This window comes from Lethenteron reissneri, chromosome 46 (assembly GCF_015708825.2).
Source record: "Lethenteron reissneri isolate LAM-NWPU_2019-01 chromosome 46, ASM1570882v1, whole genome shotgun sequence".
Classification (NCBI taxonomy): Eukaryota; Metazoa; Chordata; class Hyperoartia; order Petromyzontiformes; family Petromyzontidae; genus Lethenteron; species Lethenteron reissneri.
The window spans coordinates 2841412-2863349 of NC_083824.1; the positions used below are offsets into that span (position 1 = coordinate 2841412).

The 21938-nt window shown below is 46.7% G+C and overlaps 1 protein-coding gene across 1 annotated transcript in view; it reads left to right on the top strand.

Annotated features, from left to right (window-relative positions):
• The window catches only part of LOC133354218 (semaphorin-6A-like), a 159315-nt gene that overhangs the window by 46563 nt on the left and 90814 nt on the right, over positions 1–21938 (top strand). The window contains 2 exon segments of the mRNA XM_061570885.1: positions 12427–12614; positions 13416–13545. Of these exon segments, the coding sequence (XP_061426869.1) occupies positions 12485–12614; positions 13416–13545 (260 nt within the window). The 5' untranslated portion in view covers positions 12427–12484.

A 21938-nucleotide genomic window follows, 5' to 3' on the forward strand; every position in this document is an offset into this window, starting at 1 on the left:
CAATTATGGTACTTTTCATTGAGAATTGAAATTAATTCTTTTTGGCTCGCAAGATGAGTTTATAGCTGTGTTAAATTGAAATATGAACACGAAACTAATACACTTCGTCGTGTGGACTGATGGTGCATTGAATGTTTACTGTGCAAGCAGTATTTAAAAATGGTTGCATTCTGAACTTAATTTCCTCTTTTGTAGAAGTTTTCCCCTCTTTCTCAATATGACAAGGCATCCGTGCAATTCCGTGGCCTTTGTTTCAGGGGAAGGGTGTAAGCGGCTTCTCTCCCCTGAGAGTGCCTTTACTCAGAAGAAGGCACCAGTCTGTCTGAGGGGAGGAGCGTAAGTGTTGAGCATGAGGGGGTATCTCTCAGCATACAGTCGGTGGTGCATCCTCAGAGCTCGCCAAGGGGCAGCACTGTTTTAACGGTGACACAAAAGGCTCCACCCTCGCCACGAACTCTGCCTCCGTGGAGCAGGGCCATGGTCTGAAACGTGTGCCTAATTTATGTCTGTTGTCGTATGGAAGGACGACCGCTGGCCAAAACGATTATTTATTTATAATGGTACACCACTGCCAGAGCAGTCTGGTATTTAGTTTTTTTCCATAACCGTTCAAACCATTGTATTGCTCTTTGTTTAAATAGTGTTAAGAGTGCACCTTTTTAAATACAGCTTCTGTGTGTGTGTGCGCGCATTGGGAGCAAAAGCAGTGCACCTTGCACTTTTGAGGAAAGACGGTGGTTCTCAGTATCCAGAGCGCAGCGGCAGCTGAGAGTATAACGCGTCATGCTCGTTAGGTACGGCGTTAATCTGGGCTTGTGTTGACAGGGCCGGATTGCCGTTTGCAGTTTTATAAAAGTATAAATTTACTGTATATACAGGGTGGCCTAAAAGTCATATTGGTGCATAGAGTTAATTGATGTATTTTAACACTGCCATTATAACATTTTAATTGTTTGTGGTTTAAGTGAATATTTGATCTATTATCATTATTAATATATGTTTTTGTCTTTCTTTGGGGTCACCTCAAATCTGTCGTTTACAAAACTCGACCAAGGACCCTGAATGAATTGAGACAAAACAATGTATTGATGTTCAAATATTTCACCTTCAATCTTATTTTTATTTCCTACATTTATTTCAAAAGATAATTCATGCATGCATGAATGTTCATGGGAGTCGGTTTGAATGTTTGCTAAAATAAATGTCCTAACTTTTGGGCCACCCTTTAGGTCATTTTCAGTGCAGCTCGCACTGAAAATTACCTGCCCAGGCTTTTGTAAACAAAATACTTTATCCTAGGAGACCTGGATTCAGACAGCCACTGTTAAATTTAAATGAAGACTTGATCCAGAACCAGTTTCTGACATCGCTATAAAATCAGCGTGAGTGACCGTGGTATTTAAGACCATTAGAGGTTGGTAGTGTGTGCGCCACAAGGACCTTGATTTTCTGAAATTCTATTGCAATCGATTTGCGATTGCTGTCATATCTGGCTCATTGTTCAATCATTAGACCGATTCACACCAATAACCCCACACCGCCCGCCTGCCTGTCAGAAACTAAATCGACCAATCACACGATCACATGCTAACCCCCGTTTATGGTACGTCAAAGATGATTGGTGGGTTTTCGGGAAAGTAGGCATTGACAACCGGAGGAAATTGTTCTCAAGATAGGATGAAGCCTGATTATGGGCTCAGTGTAAAGGTGACCCATCTGCGAACACAGCATGCTTTTAATGAAATGTGTTGCATCCACAATATTTAAGTAGGTTTTTATTGGTGTTTGGTTCAGCAGACTTTGGGAAGAATTGTATCGCAATAATACATACGAACGCTTTTTTTACGTATTCAAGTGCTTTAACTGGAATAATCCCTCCACATTGAACATCTCGTTTGCAAGGGTGTCTAGAGTGTCAATTGACATGTTGTCTATTAATATTCCTAATTGTTAACAAAACATTTTTTAAACGACAATGTCACCAGAATTTTTCACACCCTGTAGACATGTTAGGGCATTGCTTCAGCAGGGTTTTCCTGATAAACTAATCATAGTGGCAGCACAAGATGTTAAGTCATTTGTCTTTGTGTGCATTCTTGCATTGCATTCTATAAAAGCTTTGGCTCTTAACTTGTAAACACGAGATGGCATCGTACGGTGTAGCCAGAGGTCGTAAAGAGGTCAAGTTTATATGGCGGGTGGCTTTCAATAAAAGAGTGATTGTGTCCAAACAAAAATAAGGAAACCCAAACTGTGCATCGTGGGTGTAATGCAGCATAATTAGGGAGGGTGGGGGGGTCTGCACGTTCATGTTTGACTGTCCATGATCGAAAGTACCGTTTAATCTCTTATTCATTTGGCATCTGCCGCCCACTGGGCCAGCGGCTGGTGGCACAAGAGAAGGCGAAAGGAATAGCATCTTTTAGCCTTGATGGAGTCCTATTTTATTTTAATCTGATGGGCCCCATGAGTTGATGCCAGTGTCTTGTGGCAGAGATTTTGTCAAGAGACCCAAGGCCAAGAAACTAACCTGAGCCACTCATCGCTACTGTTGTGTAATATTTTAAAAGCAGCTTTGCTATTTCAGTTGCACTTATTTTTCTAATCAAATAGATTTTCTGGTGAGATGAGCATCGAGGGAGTGCTCTTCTCTTGTTTACAGTCCTGAGGCAACAGTGGAAATTCCTTGCTCCTATGGCGGGGACCAGTCTATGCATAGGACAACGACTGTTGACTCCCCAACAAACCGATACTCATTGTATCAACGCATAGGGATGATTGGCTGAATAAACCCTCCACCAGCATTTTAACTTGCAAGCCTTCCGATTTCGAGCCTCTCCTGCTCTATTGCAAACATAGTATATCGTACACAAAGCATATTCCATAGTAGGCCTGCTTTCAATAGAATACCATTTTATATTTTGTTTCTACTTAATGTTGTAATTTGGCTAAGTCATTTTTTTTCACCCTCCAGAATATAATAATGCAGCTGTCACCTGATGACCGGCAATGATAGCTCAGTGGCTGACCACTACGGGTCATTCATTACATAAACCTTTGGAATATGGTGAGCGCCCTTGTAAGCTTAGAGAGGACAGCCTTGTATTGTGTTTGTATGCAGGTACACATGCGCATACACTGTGTATTGTGCTTAATCCCTGACTCTATCTGTAACCCCTGGCCCCAGCGCATCTGTACAGGAATGCAAAGAGCCAGGGCATGCTGTTTATATGCATGTCTGTAACCCCCAGTATACTTTGGAGGATTGGGTTGGTATAATCACATATTTTGTGAAACTCCCAAACCTGCTGTGCTGCGAGGTGATGGCAGGACAGCAAGTAGGTTTGTGAACACATCTGATGTGGGCGCACTCATTTATCTGTCAGTGTTATCTCCCCCCGTATGGGTGGGTTTTCTCCGGGTACTCCAGCTTCCTCTCACAAATGCCAAATACTTTTAAAAAGAAGGAATTGGCCAAACATTTTAATGCATCACCTTTTTGAACAGAAGCTTTTAAACTCACTCAGTATAAATTGCGCGTGGGTTGTGACTTGCAAGTGCTGTTAAAAACGTGTTGAGATCAAGACGCTGTAATAATCCGCCACAGTCTAGTTTAAGGCTTGATAGTATTTGTGTACTGTACGAGTAAAGTTGCGTACAAACACCTAAATATTTTTGAACGAACAGCATAAGGCCCCCCCTCCGCACCTCTAATTAGCACGGTTGGCTACGTACGTCTGTGGAAGAAGTTCTACATACGTATGTCATGACAGTAGAGCCTGCATGCGGTGTGAGGGCACTAGTGGCCACGGGTGGTAATGACAGGGGAGTCAGCCTGCAGTGTGAATGCACTAGTGGCCACGGGAGGTAATGACGGGTATCAGTTGTGAATGCGAAGGGACTGGTGGCTACGGGAGAATGTTCAAGAAGGGAGCGTGGTCAGGTGTTGATATATAAGGGATATTACGTGGGAGACTCTGCTGTTGTAGTGGGATCTCTGCCTGATGTCAAGTGAACGTGTCTTCAATAAAGTGCCATCTCAAGAGAAGTGTGTCACTCGTCATTACGTGTACATCATTTGTTAACGATGAAGGCATTGAAAGTATTTTCTTTGCAAGTGTGGTTATACCAAAAAAACACACAATTACATGAGCAATAATAAGAAGTGGCCCGAAGTGTGTGTGCAGCTTCTGTAACAGTTGTTTTGACCAGCCCCTGCCTTGTACATAGGTGCTGTGGTTTACTATAGTTAGGTGCAAGTGTGCCACTGTGTATGCGTAAGGATTTCCTTGTGTGTGTGTCCTCTGTTTATCAGTGCAAATTACACAAACGACTTTCGAGAGGACTGTAGTCAGAAGGTTTCTGTAGTTTATTGAGGGTTAACAACCTGATGCCCTTGCGATGGGATGAATAGACAACATCGGGACGTTACGTTTTACTCCATCGTTCCTATTTTGTAGTGAATGGGGTTTCACGTTCACTTTGGTTTTTCTACAAGGTAAGTAGAACTCAAGAGACCAGGATAAGTCTGATTTGCGAGAGTGACTTCGGCCCTCAAAATGACAAGAGCAAAACAAATAAAATAATATGCAGGAATTTAACAAATGTAAATCAATGAAATAAATAGAAAATACAATAATATCACACAAACATAAGTCGATGTAAAATAATACATTCCCAGCAGCGCAGGTGAGCTCCAGCAGATGTTTAGACCGATGGTAGTACAATTACAAATTAAGTTACAGGTACATGAAACAGATATAGGGTAATTATTTTACTAGCATGTAAACAGACAAGGATATATGATATTAAATGCAAATGAAGTTGTAAAGAATATCTTGATTTGAAGCTTTCGTGACTGCAGGAATCCATACTCTTTGGTTCTTTCGGTAAAGTCACGTAGGTAGAAAAATAAAATTAAAAATAAGATATCACAACATTTTGATCGCAACACAAGCGATCGTCCTTAGGCGGATAAAATAATCCAGCAGTGGAACTGCTGAACCAGGATAAAGAATAGACATCTTCACTTCAAATTGTGATTTGGATGGGAGAGTGAGTAACCAAGGACATTTTTGAAGCAGTGGACTGCTGAACCAGGATAAAGAATAGCTATCTTCATTTCAAATTGTGATTTGGATGGGAGAGTGAGTAACCAAGGATATTTTGAAGTGATGGAATTCCAGGAGTTTGGGGCAATAACAGATATGAGTGAGGACCTTGTACTGTATTTGCTTTCTCCTTGGTACAATGCATTTTAGTTTCGTGGATGTGTTCAAGATTTTCGAGGATTTTGGGTTCTGAATAAACACTTTGGAGTAGAGGTGACAGTGGTGAGTGGAATAGTTTGTAAGATAACGTGTAAGGCAAATCCAAATTGTTTTTACAGATTTGTGTAGATTGATTTGTATATCATGTCAGCATAATCTAGCACAGTCTAGGATAAGTAATAATTTACATTTATAAGGCGCAATCCATCTAAGGATCTTAGTGCGCCATGCATGAAGTTAGGAATTATAAATACTACAACGTCCAGAGTCCACTGGGTCATACATGAGAAAGTGTAGGCCAGGCGAAACAGGCGAGTCTTTAGAGAAGACCTTAACACAGTCCCTCCAGAAAAACGCGGAGTTTTTTGGTAATTGTTGCGGGCAAAAATCGTTGATTATGCGGCACGTTTTCTTAAAAAATGCGATGGAATATGCGGGATATTTATGCAATTTTATGCGATTAAATTGCGGAAACTTGCAAAAATTGCGGGAACTTGCAAAAATTGCGGTTTGATGAAAAAGAGAAAAAAAAGTGATTCCCCCAACACCCTATTCACTAGGCTACTACTTTAATGTAAAGAGTCATTTCTTATTACTTCCTATGATAAGCAAGCATACTACATCACAGAAAGTGCTGGGAATATTTAAGTTCTCATCTTGTTTTATTTCAGACCTTAACAAACAGATGGCTCAAACTTACAAAACATTGAGTCGAACAAGTTCTGTAGCTTTACAAAATGAATATGCTACAACTTCTGTAAAAATGAATAAATAAAATATAAAAAAATAAAATGTGTGCTTCCTGTTTTACAGAGGTAGCTATACAAAACAGACATCTGTTAAAATAAGTGTTTTCAGTGCACAGTAACGTAAGCAATACAGTAACAGTACAGTCTTACAGTAATGTAAATTTACATACTACTAACAAAAAAGTGCAATCTTACAACTGTAAAGTTGCATAAACTCCTGAATAAAACTAACTACGTAGCCTCTAACACTTCATAACGTTCCCATGGCAACAGGGGAAATGGCTGCGCTTGTGTGAAGTAAACGCAACATTTTTCAACTTTCTGCTAAGATATATGTGACTTTTTGCAACGAAAATGCGGGGATTATGAAATCATGCAAGCCCGCATATTTTGCGCGCGGAAATCTGCAATTTATGCGGCGAAAGTGCGGCGTATTTGAAAAAACGCGCCCCCCGCATAAATATGCGGACTTTGGCTGATTTTGCGTGGAATCTTGCGATCGCATAATCGCGTTTTTCTGGAGGGACTGTTAACAGGGTGAGTGAGCTCGCCTCTCTAACCACTGGTGGGGGAGGGTGTTCTTTAGTCTTGGAGCAGTGCATGCACAGGCTCGGTCACCCCAGGTGTCGAGTTCTCGGGACGAAAAGCAGATGTAAATCAGTGGATCGGAGTGGTCATGACGGTGCATGTAGGTGTATCAATTGTTGAATGTAAAATGGTGCAAGGCCGTTTACGGTCTGGTATGTTAGCAGCGATACTTAAAAGTTGTATCCGAAATTTTATTTGAAGCCAATGCAGAGATTTTATGATCGGGTAATGTGCTCACGGGATGAGTTTCATGTGAGCATCCTGGCAATCGCGTTCTGGACCAGCTGTCGTCGGTCCAAGAACTTCATAGCAACCCTGAGTAGCAAGGCCGTAGCCATGGAGTCAACATTGGGGGAGACCAAATCTTTCCGGGGGGCTAGGGGTCCCCCCCCAGAAAACGAATTTCCTGCCTAAAATATAAAAAAATACACTAACACACAGGATTGACTTGTTATTTATTTTTTACAATAATGTCTAATAGTGTGCTGTATTACATTGCTCTGTTATTTATTTTTTACCTTCTCTTGTTTCATTGTATGTAATGGCATAGATTCGGGATTTATAAAGTACAACCATAACCACAATCATATAAACAGAAATCTATTTTCTAGCAATATATTGGGGGGGACATCTTGGGCATATTTGAATATTGGGGGGGATGTGTCCCCCCACAATATATATGATAATTACGTCCTTGCTGAGTAGTAACAAAGCGTTGCAATACTCCACGTGAAAGAAGACAAGAGGGCGTGCACTAGTCATTCCAGGTTAGTAGGTGAAAATGTGACGTAAGCAGGCAATGTTTTTTAGGTGAATGAAAGATGTCTTAGAAACATGCCTAATTGAAGGAGTGTGAATGGTCGAAAAAAACGGCAAGGTTTCACGGAACAAATGGGTACATTATCAATTTCCAGTTTAAGTCACTCAGAAAAGCAGCTGTTTCGGAGTTCTGATTATTAAAATATTAGTTTTGGATGTTTTGAGTTGTAGGTCGTTCTGATTCTGCAGTGACTTTATTAATTCTATTGAAGTGATGAGTTGTGAGTTAGTTGTAGTGGATTGGAGGCAGAGATGGAGATTTTTCTGTATCATCTGCGTAGCAATGATATATCAGTCCAAGGTGCTTAAGAAGTGAACCCAGAGGTGTTAAATAAATATAAAACAGCAAGAGTTCAAGGAAATTTACATGCTGCTGTGTAGCTGTAAATGTCGTGACGCCTGGTGGCCTTTGTGGTCGTTTAAACCCATTCGGTACAAGCAAGACTAGGGGTTGGCAACCAAAATAACAAAAAGTGATTTCTTTTTTTCGAATTCAGTAAAACAAACCCAATATTTCAAGAGCTGCATTGCACGTGATTATGAGACGGTCCTCGATAAATAACGTCATGGAGCAGTCCTCAAAGAGACGCATGCGGCTGCAGAGCCGTAGGTTGCCGACCCCACAGCTGTACAAATGAAAATTATCTGCTAAGTTTAGTTGTGAGGATTGTTCCTCAACATACCGGGAAGCTAAAACAATAGTAATTGGTGCGTTCAATGTTTGTACATGTGACAATTACATTATTTTGGCCGTGTTGGGTGGTGAACGATAACACAACAAATATTTCGCCAGATCATTACGTGGCCTAACCCAAAATCTATTATTACACAAATAGTAAATTAACACGTGTTCCACTCACTGCATGTTTTTACCTTCGACATGTTCTCGTCCCGGTGGCGAGATGTTATCTGCCTCGCCTGCTATACAGGAGGTTGTGGGTTCCATCCCGACCCTGGCGCCTGTATATTTGGAGTTTGCATGTTCTTCCTGTGGTTGTGTGGATTTTTCTCCCTCTCCGATTTTTCACTCCACATTTAGGAATATGCATTTAGAGTATTTAGCTGTTGTAAGTTTCCACGAAATAATCCACTTCGATGAGCTATCATTTGTAGCCAGGTCGCTTCTGAAAAAGAGCTTATAGCTCCGTGGGCCTTACCTGGTAAAATAAAAACGAGTTTATAGTTTTATTTCTCACGAACCTGACACTGCCTCAGCCACAACAGAAATCTTCCAACACTGAGGGCTTCCGGTGGGGTGTGATGCGGGGCCCCATAAGTGACAGGTGTTGCCTCCAAGGCAGTCGTTGCATTGCGGGTTGACGGCTTGTGGTGTGGCTATGCACAAGAGTCAAAATCACGTTGTAAGGACTTTTACAACAGCTGCGGTATAAAACCAAGTGTTTCACCATCAATGCCGCCAATCCACGGGAGCTTTTTTACGGTATACGTTGAGCAATTACGTTTTGCAATTACCGCAGGATCACGGACATGTGCAGAAAGAGGCTTTTGGTACGGGCACAAAGTGGGCTGCTTCCTGACTTATCCTACCCTCTACCCACAATGCCTCACTCGCATCTCTGCGCTGTGAGTGGGTGACGAGGTTTCGGATAAATGCAATGATCGTGAGTATTCTGGATCAGTAGTCATCAATAATTAGACTACGTTACAACCTTAGCAGCGGTAGAGTACAGCTGTGAAACTTGGCTAAGTTCTTATCAGAGCTCACAAGTACAAGTAGCCTAAAGTGAAACTATCTTTAAAGGCTCAGAATATACAAATATATATTGACGCGATCGGTTGTTTGAGGTCCAATCATGGCGTGGGAATAGTTGCATGACAGTCGCGCCAAAGTAATACCTTACAACTTTGTCCAGGACCGTAGAGGCAAGCTCACATTTTTTAGGCACTTTGCTTGCTGGCGGTGATGCAAAAAAAAAAACAAGCCGTTCGTGGAGCCAGGTGGGCTTTAATGTTAGCCGCGTGCAATATCTGTGCGATCGGATATACAGCTGTCGATTGCCCCCACCACACGTGTCGCTCAAAGCTTTTAGGATCGGTCTCTGCGGAAGGAAATATTGTCTTTGTGTGGGTGAGGCTACTGGAGCGAGGTATTATTTTTTTGCCAATACAGCTCTATTGATTGGACGTTTTATCCCACTTTTTTTGGTCATAATTGTCTTGTTGTTTTCATATTATCAAATGCCTGTGGATAAGGGATGTGTGTTTTTTTTTTTTAAATGGCACGGTTTTTTTTGCCCTGTGTATGATTCGTAGATGGTTTTCAGATTATTGTACTGGCGCAGTACCTTTAGATCTTTTTTTACATTACAGATACGGTGTGCAATAAAACATAATTGTCTTCAAAACGTATATATATATAACCTGCGTAGCTTTGACAAAAGAAATGCTGCTCCATTTTATATGACATACTGTACCAAATTTCCTATTAGGTTATTGAGCATTCCTTCACATTTTAGGGTAATATCAGAAAGGCTGTGCACGGTTTGTCAGACTAATCGAGTGCGCTGTATAAGGATCTTTCAATGTGCTAATGTACCTTTATCAGCCGGTGACAGTTTTAAAGAAAAGTTCTGAGGTTATCTTTTTTGCAAGCACTCTCAGAACTGCATGCTGAAGGTACACCCTGACCCACTTTCACAACGCCATCTCTCCTCTAAAGAAAAGGGCTATTGCTCATTCGTAATCATCTTCATCATCAGGCCATGATCAATCCACTGCTGGAAGAAGGCCTCCCCAAGCCACCGCCACCTTTAACAATCCAACCAGCACCTAAACATGCACTGATCTCATTGTTCCTTCTCATCATTTTACGTACCCTCGGACACGTTCCACACATTGGCTGCCACTCCATTATTATTGTTGGCCATCGTCCATCATCCCTTCTAGCGACGTGTATTGCCCAACCCTGCTTAACTTTTCTTGATGGTTTTGTTAATGCAAATGTTCATTCTCTAATCCATGTATTTATCTTTCTGTCTCTCACTGTGATTCCAAACGTGCATCTCTCCATGCTTCTCTGCGCAACTGTTACGTTTTTGTTTTATATCTTATGTTAATCATGCTCGTTACGTGGATCTTGTTGATCTTTTTCCAATCTTCTATGTCCTATGCCAATGCTAGTCATAAAAGTTATCAATGCTTATGCTTCAGGTGCACTAAATGTTTTCAGAAATAATTCGTATTTGTAAAACTTTCAATAAATTCTCATTCGACCTGTGTTTATTTGGCGATGATAGTACTGCAGCATAAGTGGTGTTTGTGTAAGTGTAGGTTTCTTAGTGTGTTTCATACCAAAACTATACATTTACTGAGATGTAATCATGTTATTTTGGTACATACAGCCCTTGGAACTGCGGTGTTCTCTTTGTGCTTGTTTTACTTCGTTCTTTGAATTGGGCTGTGGTGGATAGTGAGTTTGAAAGTTGATGAGGTCAGTCCGAGATAATTTTTGTATTCTGCTGATTGTGCTTGGCACCACACCCAATTTGTGTGTTTGCGTGCGTGTTCCTTTTTTTTTACCTCCCTTTGGGCAGAACTATCGTTGCAAGGAACCTGGCTTCTCATAGCTCATGACTTTAAAACACTCACGATTGATGTCAATTGATCTGCAACGCTGCAGAAATGCAGCTAAGACCATTTGGATGTTTTAAGTAGTGCTTTGGCTGCAGTAGTTGAAAGTTTTGAACCTGTTTACTGGCTTCTGGCTTTCTGGAGATTGGATTAATAACTTTTTGGTTTCTTATCAGAAGTGATGTGGGTCTCTTGCCAGGTTACATAGAGTGTACATTTAAATCCCATAGTTTTCATTCGCATTGCTTTTTTCTCACAGCATAACTCTACAGAGATTGATAGTGTGTGTGTGTGGAGCGTCTACCATCACAAGTTTACAAGTTATATCGGGAAGAGGGCAAATTACAGGATTCGTGTATCCTTTGTGTCACATGATTGATGTGATATTTGGCTCTTTGTAGCACAAAGTTGTAGTGGTATTTTTTTCTGTACCCTCTCCGGAAACCATTCCTTCGATGCAGTGTTTCAATTGTCTTGGCAAAACACCCCAAAAAATTGGTCAGTGTTTGATTTTTCAACAGTTCTGTGTAGCATCCAAAAGGGCCCTGTGGCGAATCAAGTTGAGTGTAAATGTTTGGAAGTGTTGGCCCCCATACCACAATCGAAATAACTTGGAATTTAAAGGCTTAGGAATCGTCGTGTATTCTGTCAGTGCCAGTGTTGAGGTGGGTTTTTTTGTGTGATTGCAGCAATCTTTTCCGTGATTGCCTGTTGCTATTTATCATCCTGCTCAAAACCGTGCAATCTACTAAAGCCAGCAAGTCTGTAAGATTGGAAAGAATTGGCTCAAGTAGCCGCGTACCCGCAATTCGCTGCAAATTTCATCCTCAATTGTGTCGCACGTAAGGCAGAAAAGCAGATTAACCATTCCTCTTTCAGTTGCCTGGGTGCCATTGGTAAAATGACCTTCATGATGGGTTTCATTTGGCTTGTTGTTTCTTTCACAAGATGCCCACAACTGCTGGTATCGGGGACGGTGTCCATGTGCAGTTTGGTCCCAGTGAAAACTACCACGTGGCGGTTCACAGAAATTTTTTTATTTTTCATAAAAATAAAAAAGCATTTGAGCCGAGACAGACGTTGACAAATTTTAGCGTTACAGTATTTTATAAAAAAGAAGGTTAAAACACTTGTGATTGATGTGAATTGATCAACGATGTAGTGCGTGCGCTGCAAGAGGGGGTGGTCCGACACCTATGTGACGATTCCTTAACTGCGAGGGGGGGGGGGGTTCACGAAATCGGTGGGAAATGGACAGTAATCCCACGTGTGACAAGAGTTCACCGTAATTGTAGAGGGCAAGGGCGAGGGTCCAAACGCTCGTACACGCGGCGTTAGCGGGAACCGGGGACGCGGTGGGGTGTCGACGCCTTCCCTTCACACGTCGTGTCATCGTTGTGACCAATCAGGTGAGCGAGGCGCCGTGCTGAGAGCGACCGGGCGCGGCCCCCCTCCCCGCGCGTAACGATGGGCCTCGGAGGGGCCCGCCTGCCGGTGCTGCCCCCGATGGCCCTCATCCTCCTGGCCCTGCTCCGCCCGACTCCGCTCTGCTGCTTCCCTGAGGACCCCAAGCCCATCAGCGTCTTGGACGCCAAATGTAAGTGTCCGTCCTGCCCAGCCCCCGCCGTGCCTTCTTGTGTGGTTAAACGTTTTCCGTAAACGGTGTGTACCTTTCATTCATAACGCTGTTGTCAAAGTCCATTATTGTCACCATGGGAACTGGTCACATGGGCAGTTTGATGGTCATAAATGTGAAAGTCAATAGTGTTATGTTTTATTAGATGCTATTCTGTGTATAGTATTTGTATAGTATTATTGCTGTTCCATGAAATGTACTACCATTGCTGAACTAATTTGTGTTTTACAAAGAGTATTTTTTATTACATTTCACAATTTTAAATGTTCTATGTGTAAATAATCATAGTGATCAACTTAGGGTACTGTTAAAATGTTTCATTATTTTAAAAGAAAGATTTAAAACAAGTTAATCTTTTTGAAAGAAAAAAACTCCATTCTAAAATGCAGAATGATGTATTTTAAAATGAATACGACGCTACCTTTACAGTTAAATATAAATTCTTGACACACAACACATTCTGATTAAAGGAATAGGTCATTCAAACTCCTTGTACACCTGATGGATGCATTTAAGGCAGCGGTGACCTTTCTCTGTTAATAAAACGTGTCTTTTAATTTTCCAGGCAATCTGTTACATTTGCAGATTTATTGTTCTTATCAAATGCCCTTCCTTGCCACCGAAACTGCAAGGAAATGGAATTGGAGCCGTCGATTTACAGCCTGGCGGAGACTCCGGAAGATAATTAAAAATCTCGGTGCTAGGTCTGTGACCACAATAAATCGGCTTTTTGTTGTTTTTATGAAATTTTCTCGTTGACAGATAGCAGTCGTTACCCAGTGTTTCTGGGCCACCGGGTCCAGGAGAACGACAGCATTGTGGAGACCCGTTCACACCGCCTCGATTACCAGCTCATGTTAAAGCTCGATCGTTTGCTGCTCGTCGCTGAGAGGTACATTAAACACGCGGCTATCCATCACCCAGCCTTCGTTCTCCATTATCTCGGATCCTTTGTCTTTTGTGTGCTGACTTATTAAAAAAAAACCTTTCCCTCCTTCAATAACCTCATCATAGCTGTCGCTTTTTTAATAGGAAAAATCTTGCAGTTGGCGTGAAATATGCGCTCGCCAAAAGTCCCCCCTAATTGCCTCGCTTATTATTCCAAAGATGGATTTGCGAGCGATAATTGCACTTTGATTATTCGCAACAATACATTTTATGAGCATGTAAAAGATACGGTATTGTCGGTAAACATTTATCGTGTATAGTACTGGAAATATACTTTTGTGTTTTTCCTTTTCTACGAATTATTTTGTGAATAATCTGTTCAAGAAATTCTCTTGTACAAAATAAGTCATCGTGCCAAGACCGATCACGTGTCCCCTTCTTAGTCCTACATAATATATATGATACCCGTAAATCCTTCACCCAGGGAAGAGCATGCGTTCCCATATTTGTCAAGAATCGTTTTACCATTGCCGTATAGGGTGCTGATAAGTATATGCCACCCATGTCCCATTATTTCTCACGTAGTTATCTGTTTCAATCTTTTTTTCGAAGAAAGAATGTCCACTACTGCATTGAAAACTGCCACCAAAACTATATTCCTCCTAATAACATAGCCAGCATGTCCCCTGGTATTGTTATTTATTACGGCACTGAAATGCCCGAGCACGCGTTATGCGAGCGTAGCATTCCCACGCCTTTTTACATTCGGGGAAAAGGGCACGGCTATGAAATAAAGAATAGAAAGAAGCGCGCGTTTGCATCGCAGCATGGCGCTCTCGTTAATGTGGGGCCCCACTGAATGGAAAGGCGCTTAAATAATAGATCGCATATGAGATAACTTTACATCACAAGCAGGCAGCCCGGCTACAGAGGCCCTCAGCCTCTATATGGGGGGGGGGGGGGGGGGTTAATGCGTGAGTGCGGCGACATCCACCAACGATGCCATTATCGCACTGTGAGTGATCGTTGAGTGTGTTGGGCCCTCATAAGCTCAGGAAACCCATCGTGGCTGATTGAGGTGAGTGCCTTTTTTTCTCTTTATTATTTTTTCACTCCTTGCAGTGACATATCTAGAGGTTCGATAATTGGGGCGGCAGAGGAAGGTGGCAGTACTCAATGTGATGAGGTCGGCCCATCAACATGTCTAGCATGTGCTGTACGTGCTCTAGATGTTGGAGACTTGTGGGATTGCTGTTAGTGGCAAGGTTTTGTGTTTGTATTTTTGCAAGTGGAAGGTGTGACTGTGATGGTTAGCCCGCACTGTGCTACAAACCTTCTGACCCGAATTCCATTCCTGCTTGCGGGAAAAATAAGTGGCGAATATCTGAACTGTGGCTGGGCCTCCCCTAGGTCGACTCATCCTTAAATGAGTACCTGGTGCTGTGTGTAAACATCAGCACTGGGGAGAGACAAAGGGTGGCTCGCCGTGATGTTGGCCACCTTACGTGCCGTGTTGGCCTTCATAGGTGCTCGCTAATAGTGCTTGCCCCGACAGTCTGTTATGGCTATACAGGGGATTTTTGTCTTTGTTGTTCTATGTTCAGCTGTCTAGCAGGACATGGTGTTCTAAATTCCTTCTAAACTCAGTGTTCCTACAATGGGGCACCTTGTGTATCATGCACTAAATTGCATATTTGTTCTGAAATTGTTCCTGCAAATGTTTTGGGTTTTTTGTCACAGAATGTACGTGTGAACCCTTTCAAATTGTGGCAAAAAGAGGCAAGGGCCCAAATAGCTGAATTTCGTTGTATTTATGTTTCTGTGTTTTCATGGCAGTGGTTAGTAACATCGACAGCACACATCTACACACTTGCAAATGTGCTCTTCGCAGTAGGCGGTCACCGACTGTGCCACACACGAGTCGTACATTCACATTAGGTTGGAATAGAGTGCACTAGGTGTTTGTCTTCTAACGGGCCGCTTTTCAGCCTTTTTGCATTTGTATTCATCGTGGAAAAGCTTATGTTAGAACCGTGATTTGGTGCCATTCAAGGGTGGGATTGCCAGTCTGTTCAGACACACACCTTGGTCTGTGGCTTTGGAGTGGTTGCTGTGATGAGATGTTCCTTGATTAGACAAGGTGAAAATGCTCTTTAGTGTTTTGACCTCGACGTCGTAGCTGGCTTTGATTAGGGTATTGCTCTTCTTGTCACCTCTGTTAGCAGCGGTGGTGAGGAAACTTTGGCCCGCTTCATAATTATTAAGCTCAATGTGTCTCTCTCAGCCGTTGCTCAATTTTACTGTCACTCTGTTTATATGTACTTTAAAAAAAGTTAACGTTCAAAAATCTGCCGTTGGTTGTGTGCATTTCTGCAGTTTATAGTTTTCTTAATGTGCGCCGTGCTATGTTTGCCGTTGTCAAACTTTAATCTCTTCTCAAGCACATATTACAGTCAGGAGCATTGTCATCCAGCCAATAGTGTGTGCATGTATAAGACGAGTCATCTTTGCCAATTTCCTTGTGTATGGCTGTTTGCATAGGAGCTAACGGATAACAAACACAGTGGGCGGGGACTCCGCCAGTACACGGGGTGGTGCCCGCAACGACGTCCGCACCGGACGGCGTGAGGGGGGTTGTGATCCTCTAGGGGGGTATAAAAAGGGATGAGCCAGAGAGCTCGGGGTTGAGTCTTAGAGTAATTAGGGGAAGACGGAAGACCGACCAGATAGGCCCTGGACTCCCCCTGGGACGCCGCCCTTATCAGGGCAGCGCAGGCTGGAGCCAGTGGCGTGGTCCCGTGAACCAGAGTTAGTACTCTGGGACTCCGGGTACCGTAGGCCGACTGACCAGTGTCGGGCCAGACAGCCTCCCCTAGCCCGTTAGTGGAGGATTCGGGGTAGGAAGGATAGCTAGAGGTGTATCCCCAGTTATACGGGTGAGGGGGCCGATACACCCCTCTAGTGCTGTACGACCATTGTGTAAATAAACACGTGTGCCTTACAACGGTGTCCAAGCGTCATCAAGAGTACTTCATCTGGCGTCAGAAGAACTACGAACATGGACACGCGCCAATCAGCTCGGGCCAAAGTACAGCAAATGGAGGACGCCGCCGAAATTGTCGAGCCCGAGATGGCTCAACAAGACACCGTGCAGCCGGGGCCGGACGCGTTCTTACCAGAGCGCCGGCATGAAGAGGAGCCGCAGACAGACGAGCTGAGGCTGGCTCACGAGAGGCTGGCTGAACTACTTTACGCCGCTGCAGCCACGCTGGAAAACATCACGCGGCTGGGGGCTGGTGGTCCACCGCGGGGCGAGGGGAGCCGGCGTCCGGAGCGCCTTCCCGCCATTTCCGAAGATTCAAACTTTGAATTTCCCGCCATCGATGCGGCGGCCGCTAGGGGCGTGGCCAGCCTGAACCTCGGGTCCGACATCGGCCGCGCTGGGGCTGCCGCGTCTACGACGGAGGAGGGCGCGTCATCACGGCTGCGACAGGCGATACCATCTGCCGTTCGCGCCGAGACACAGCCGAGTCGGGGAGACAGCAGCCCGCGGGACTCCACGGCAACCGCTGCGCTGCACCAAAGACTGCCTCCGCTTAAAGAATTTGTGGGCGCAGAAGGCGACTGGGGCGGCTTCCAGCGACGCTTCCTCGCCCACCAAGAAATGGCCAAATGGACAGATGCTGAAGCTCTCTGCGCGCTGCCGGCGCTCCTCGACGGCGACGCGCTCGCCGCCCTCACATCGGCGCCGAAGGAGAAGCGCTCTACGCTACCGATGGCGCTGCAGCTGCTGGCCGGGGTCTACGGACCTTCCGCGGAATGCAGGCAGCAGTTCTACGACCGCCAGCGGGGCGCGAAGGAGTCGCCCCTGGCATACAGAACAAGTCTCCTGGCGTTGGCCAAGACAGCCTTCCCTCGCATGGACGAGGACGGGGTCGACGCCATGGTGACTGAAAAAATCCTCCTGCTGGCAGACGACCTGGACATCGCCGTCGTTGCACAGGAGGATACGGAGATGACTTCCCTACAAGCGGCGCGACTCCTCCACGCCAACCTGCTGTCACAGCGGCGGAAGGCCAGCAGGGCAGCGGCCGGGCGTGCGGTGGCGGCAGCCACCCTCCCGGCGGAGGAGGTTTTCGCCGTCAACCATCGTCGGCAGCAGGGGACGGGAGCACGGTCGGGCCGGGATGGGTCGAGCCGCTTCGACCGTCCGTCATCGCCGCCGGCGCTCCCGCGTTGCTTCAACTGCGGCGTCCGAGGCCATGTCGCCTCGGGGTGCCGCTCTCCCCGACAGCGCGGGACGACGCCTCGCCAGGACGCCGGGCCTCCTCCTCCTCCTCCCAAGCTCCATCAACATGATCCGGCGAGTCGCGACACCACACATGTTTGGCCAAAACACACACCTGTCGCACACTCTCGCATCGCAACGAATGGGGGGACGACGTTGCATCGCGACAGGTCGGCGCGCACCACTGTGGGGACTCGAATCGAGCCCGGGCAGTGGTCCGCGTTGGCCCATCGCGTTGTGGCCGCATCGTCGGGGTCGTCGGCCGTCGTGGGACATATTGACGGGGTTGAGGTACGCATCCTGGTCGACACGGGGGCATCGGCGACCATTATTTCCGAACTGATTTACAACATTTTACCTGTCCAAAGCCGTCCCTTACTGCCAGTTAACGTCCCATTCTATGCGGCTCCCTTGGCATCATTGGACAGATTCGAGCGCAAATTTGTATCGGGGATATCAAATTATCAGGCCCGATTTTTGTTTCCTCCTCGCTGGCGGTTCCGTGCCTGCTGGGGACGGACTTCTTGGGTAAAATGCCGATCCGTATTTTAATAGACCAGGGATGCATTGAGCTCCCGTCGGGACGGCGCATGGCGTTCCTGCCTTCTCCTTCTGTGATTCGGACGGCGTTCGTAACTATACCAGCGTCCGTCGTTGAAACGGTTCGTGTGCCGCCGGGAGCTCAGATGTTAGTGCCTCTAAGACTTCGTCGGCCCTTCGCGGAGGGCATCGGGGCCCAGGGAATCCTGTTGGGACCGTCTAGGGCCGGGGTTAGTGGACCGCATTTGATTCCGGCCCTGACCGTCGTGAGGGGAGATGGGGACCCTTTCATCGCGGTCCTCAATGTGGGATCGCAAACTGTTGTAGTTCCTCGAGGGACGGTGCTTGCGCACGCGACGCCGATGCCCTGCGAGGAACCGGTTGCGAATCATGTCGGCACCGCCGCCCGACTGCACCCACATTCGGACAGCGATGACGGGTGGCTCGACGCGCTTTGTGCGGGATCGACGGACCTGTCAAATTCAGAGCGCCAACAGCTTAGATCGCTACTGCAGGAATTTTCCGACGTTTTTAGTCGGAATAAATACGATTTGGGTTGTACTCATCTGCTGCGTCACCATATTGACACGGGTGACAGCGCGCCAATTCGCCAAAATCCGTTTCGGTTGAGTCCCGCCGAAAAGGACCATGTCAAATTGGCTGTTGATGACATGTTAGCCGCCGACATTATTTCTCCCTCTACCAGCCCTTGGGGAGCGCCGATCGTCCTGGTTAAAAAGCAGGACGGCTCGTTGCGGTTTTGCGTTGATTTTCGGCGCCTTAACAAAATTTCGGTTGCCGACGCATACCCGCTCCCACGGATGGACGAATCGCTGGACGCCTTGGCGGGAGCGCGATTCTTCTCCACGCTGGATTTACTTTCGGGATTCTGGCAGCTTCCTCTGGATGATGAATCGAAACCTAAAACTGCTTTCCGTACACCGCACGGCCTGTTCCAATTCAACCGGTTGCCGATGGGCTTACACTCAGCGCCGGCAACCTTCCAACGTTTGATGGAATTGGTTTTGGCTGGATTGCAATGGGAGTCGTGCCTGATTTATTTGGATGATGTTATTGTCTTCGCTAAAACTTTTGACGAACATCTCCAGAGGTTGCGGGCGGTTTTCCTAAAGATGCGGGCTGCTAATTTGAAGTTCAAGCCCCAAAAGTGTCATTTGTTACGCGATTCCGTGCGTTATTTGGGCCACATCGTAGGGCGCTCGGGTATTGCTACCGATCCCGCCAAAACGCAGTGTGTCAGCTCCTGGCCGACTCCCACCTCGGTGGGAGAGGTCAGGAGTTTCGTCGGCTTCGCGTCATATTACAGACGGTTCGTCGCCGACTTTGCAACAATTGCCAAACCCCTACACGCATTAACATCAAAAGGGGTTCGGTTCCACTGGGGTCAAGAGGAGGAGGCTGCTTTTTGCTCCCTTCGGGACGCCCTGGTAAAAGCTCCTCCCTTGATCTACCCCGATTTTTCAAAACCATTTCTGCTCGACACCGATGCGAGCAACACGGGTATTGGGGGCGTGCTTTCCCAGGTGGTTGACGGCGTCGAACGGGTGGTTGCGTACGGCAGTCGGGTGTTGTCTCAAGCAGAGCAAAGATATTGTGTCACCCGCAGAGAACTGTTGGCAATTGTCTATTTCATCTAACAGTATCGCCCATATCTGTACGGTCGGCGTTTCACCGTCCGCACAGATCATGCGGCATTGCAGTACGCCCTGCGAGTTCAACAGCCATCGGGACAATTGTCCCGATGGTTGGAGATCCTCCAGGATTTTGATTTCGACACCACATACCGTAAGGGCGTTCGCCACACCAACGCGGACGCTCTGTCGCGCATGCCAACCACCTCGGAATGTGCATGCCTCCTGGGGTCGGGACGTTGCAAGCCAGCAGGGGACGTGTCGGTTCCGGTCCTTGCGGCCGCCGCCGACGGCGGGACAGTTGTTCCAAATTCTATTGAACAACAAGGGAAAGATTCCCTGCTGGGTTTGCACATTCAGGAATGGGGGCGCCTCCAGATGGAGGATACCTCCCTCCTCACGTTGCGTCGTCGCGCCGGGGAGGCGGGGCGGGGATCGGGTGATGCCGACGCATGGGAAATGCACGCGGGGTTGCTGATGCACTGGGACGGAAAATCCCACCGACACCGGCTGGTGGTCCCTTCGGGCTTACGGGGTAGGGTGGTGTGGGCTGCTCATGAGCGCCTCCTCCACCTGGGTACCCAAAAGACCCTCGCCTTGCTCCAGCGTGATTTCTTTTGGCAAGGCATGACAAGGGATGTCTCAGATCTGTTGGCTTCATGCCCGCGGTGTGCACAGCGAAAACCACCAGCACGAGAATCAAACCCGCCCTTGCAGTCTATCAGGGTCTCCAGAGTAAACGAACTTGTCGCGCTGGATATTCTGGGCCCATTCCCCGCCACCCCTAGGGGTAATAGATATTTGTTAACCGGGGTCGAGTACTTTACGCGCTGGCCTATGGCCTGGCCCCTGGCTAATCAGTCGGCAGCAGCCATCGTCGACGCCTTTGTCCAAGGCTATGTCATGGACAAAGGTGCCCCGGAGCGGCTGCTGACCGACCAGGGTAGAAATTTTTCCGGAAAACTCCTCCAACAGGTTTGTGAGCTCCTAGGAACAAAAAAGATTCGTACTTCCCCCTATCACCCGCAAACTGACGGGATGGTCGAGCGTCTGCATCGCACCATCTCGTCTATGTTATCGCAGCAGGTTTCGGACTCACAGACCGATTGGGACTTGAAAATCCAAGGGGTCTTGGCGGCATACAGATTGGCCCCCCATGCTGCAACGGGATTTTCACCCTTCTTCCTCATGTATGGCCGCGATCCTGACCCACCCATTCGGGCGCAGCTGCAGATCCCCACGCCGCTGGGAAAAACTAAATTAATTGACCATGTTAAATTCAACCTTGCTAAATTGACTGAGGCACGGGATGCTGCCATGCTAAATTCTGAACAGCGTCAGAAAGCAAATGAGCGCCTCAGACTGGGTCGCGCGCACGTGCTGCAGTGGAAGCCGGGGGACAGGGCATGGCTGCACTGCCCCCAGGTACCACTCGCGACATCCTCTAAACTGGGGCGGCCGTGGAGGGGTCCTGTCGAGGTGGTCGAGGTTCTGCGGCCTCAGTGTGTTGGCATCAAATGGGGGAAGCGCCGGTGGTTTGTGCACCCCTCGAGACTTAAACCATTCGTTGCGGTGCGAGGCCCCACTCCACACACGCGTGGCCAAACATGTGGGGGGTCGGCCGACTCAAAGGGGTCCGTCTCTGCTGCCCTCGCCTGACGTGTCGCCGGCTGTCCCGCCCACAGGTGCACCAGGATTGACGGGCTCGCACCCACCCACCGCTACGGGGGATGCCGAGGGTCTCGCGACGTCAAACGCGGACTCAATACGGAATGAACAGCTGCCACCGGGCGGTCCGCCATCCGGGGTTGCCCCGTGTGACGGGCCTGCAGCAAGGACGCGCGCAAAAATGCGCAGACTCTTATAATGCATTAAAAGAAGACTTATTTCTCTTGTGTATGGTTGCGGGGTGCTGCG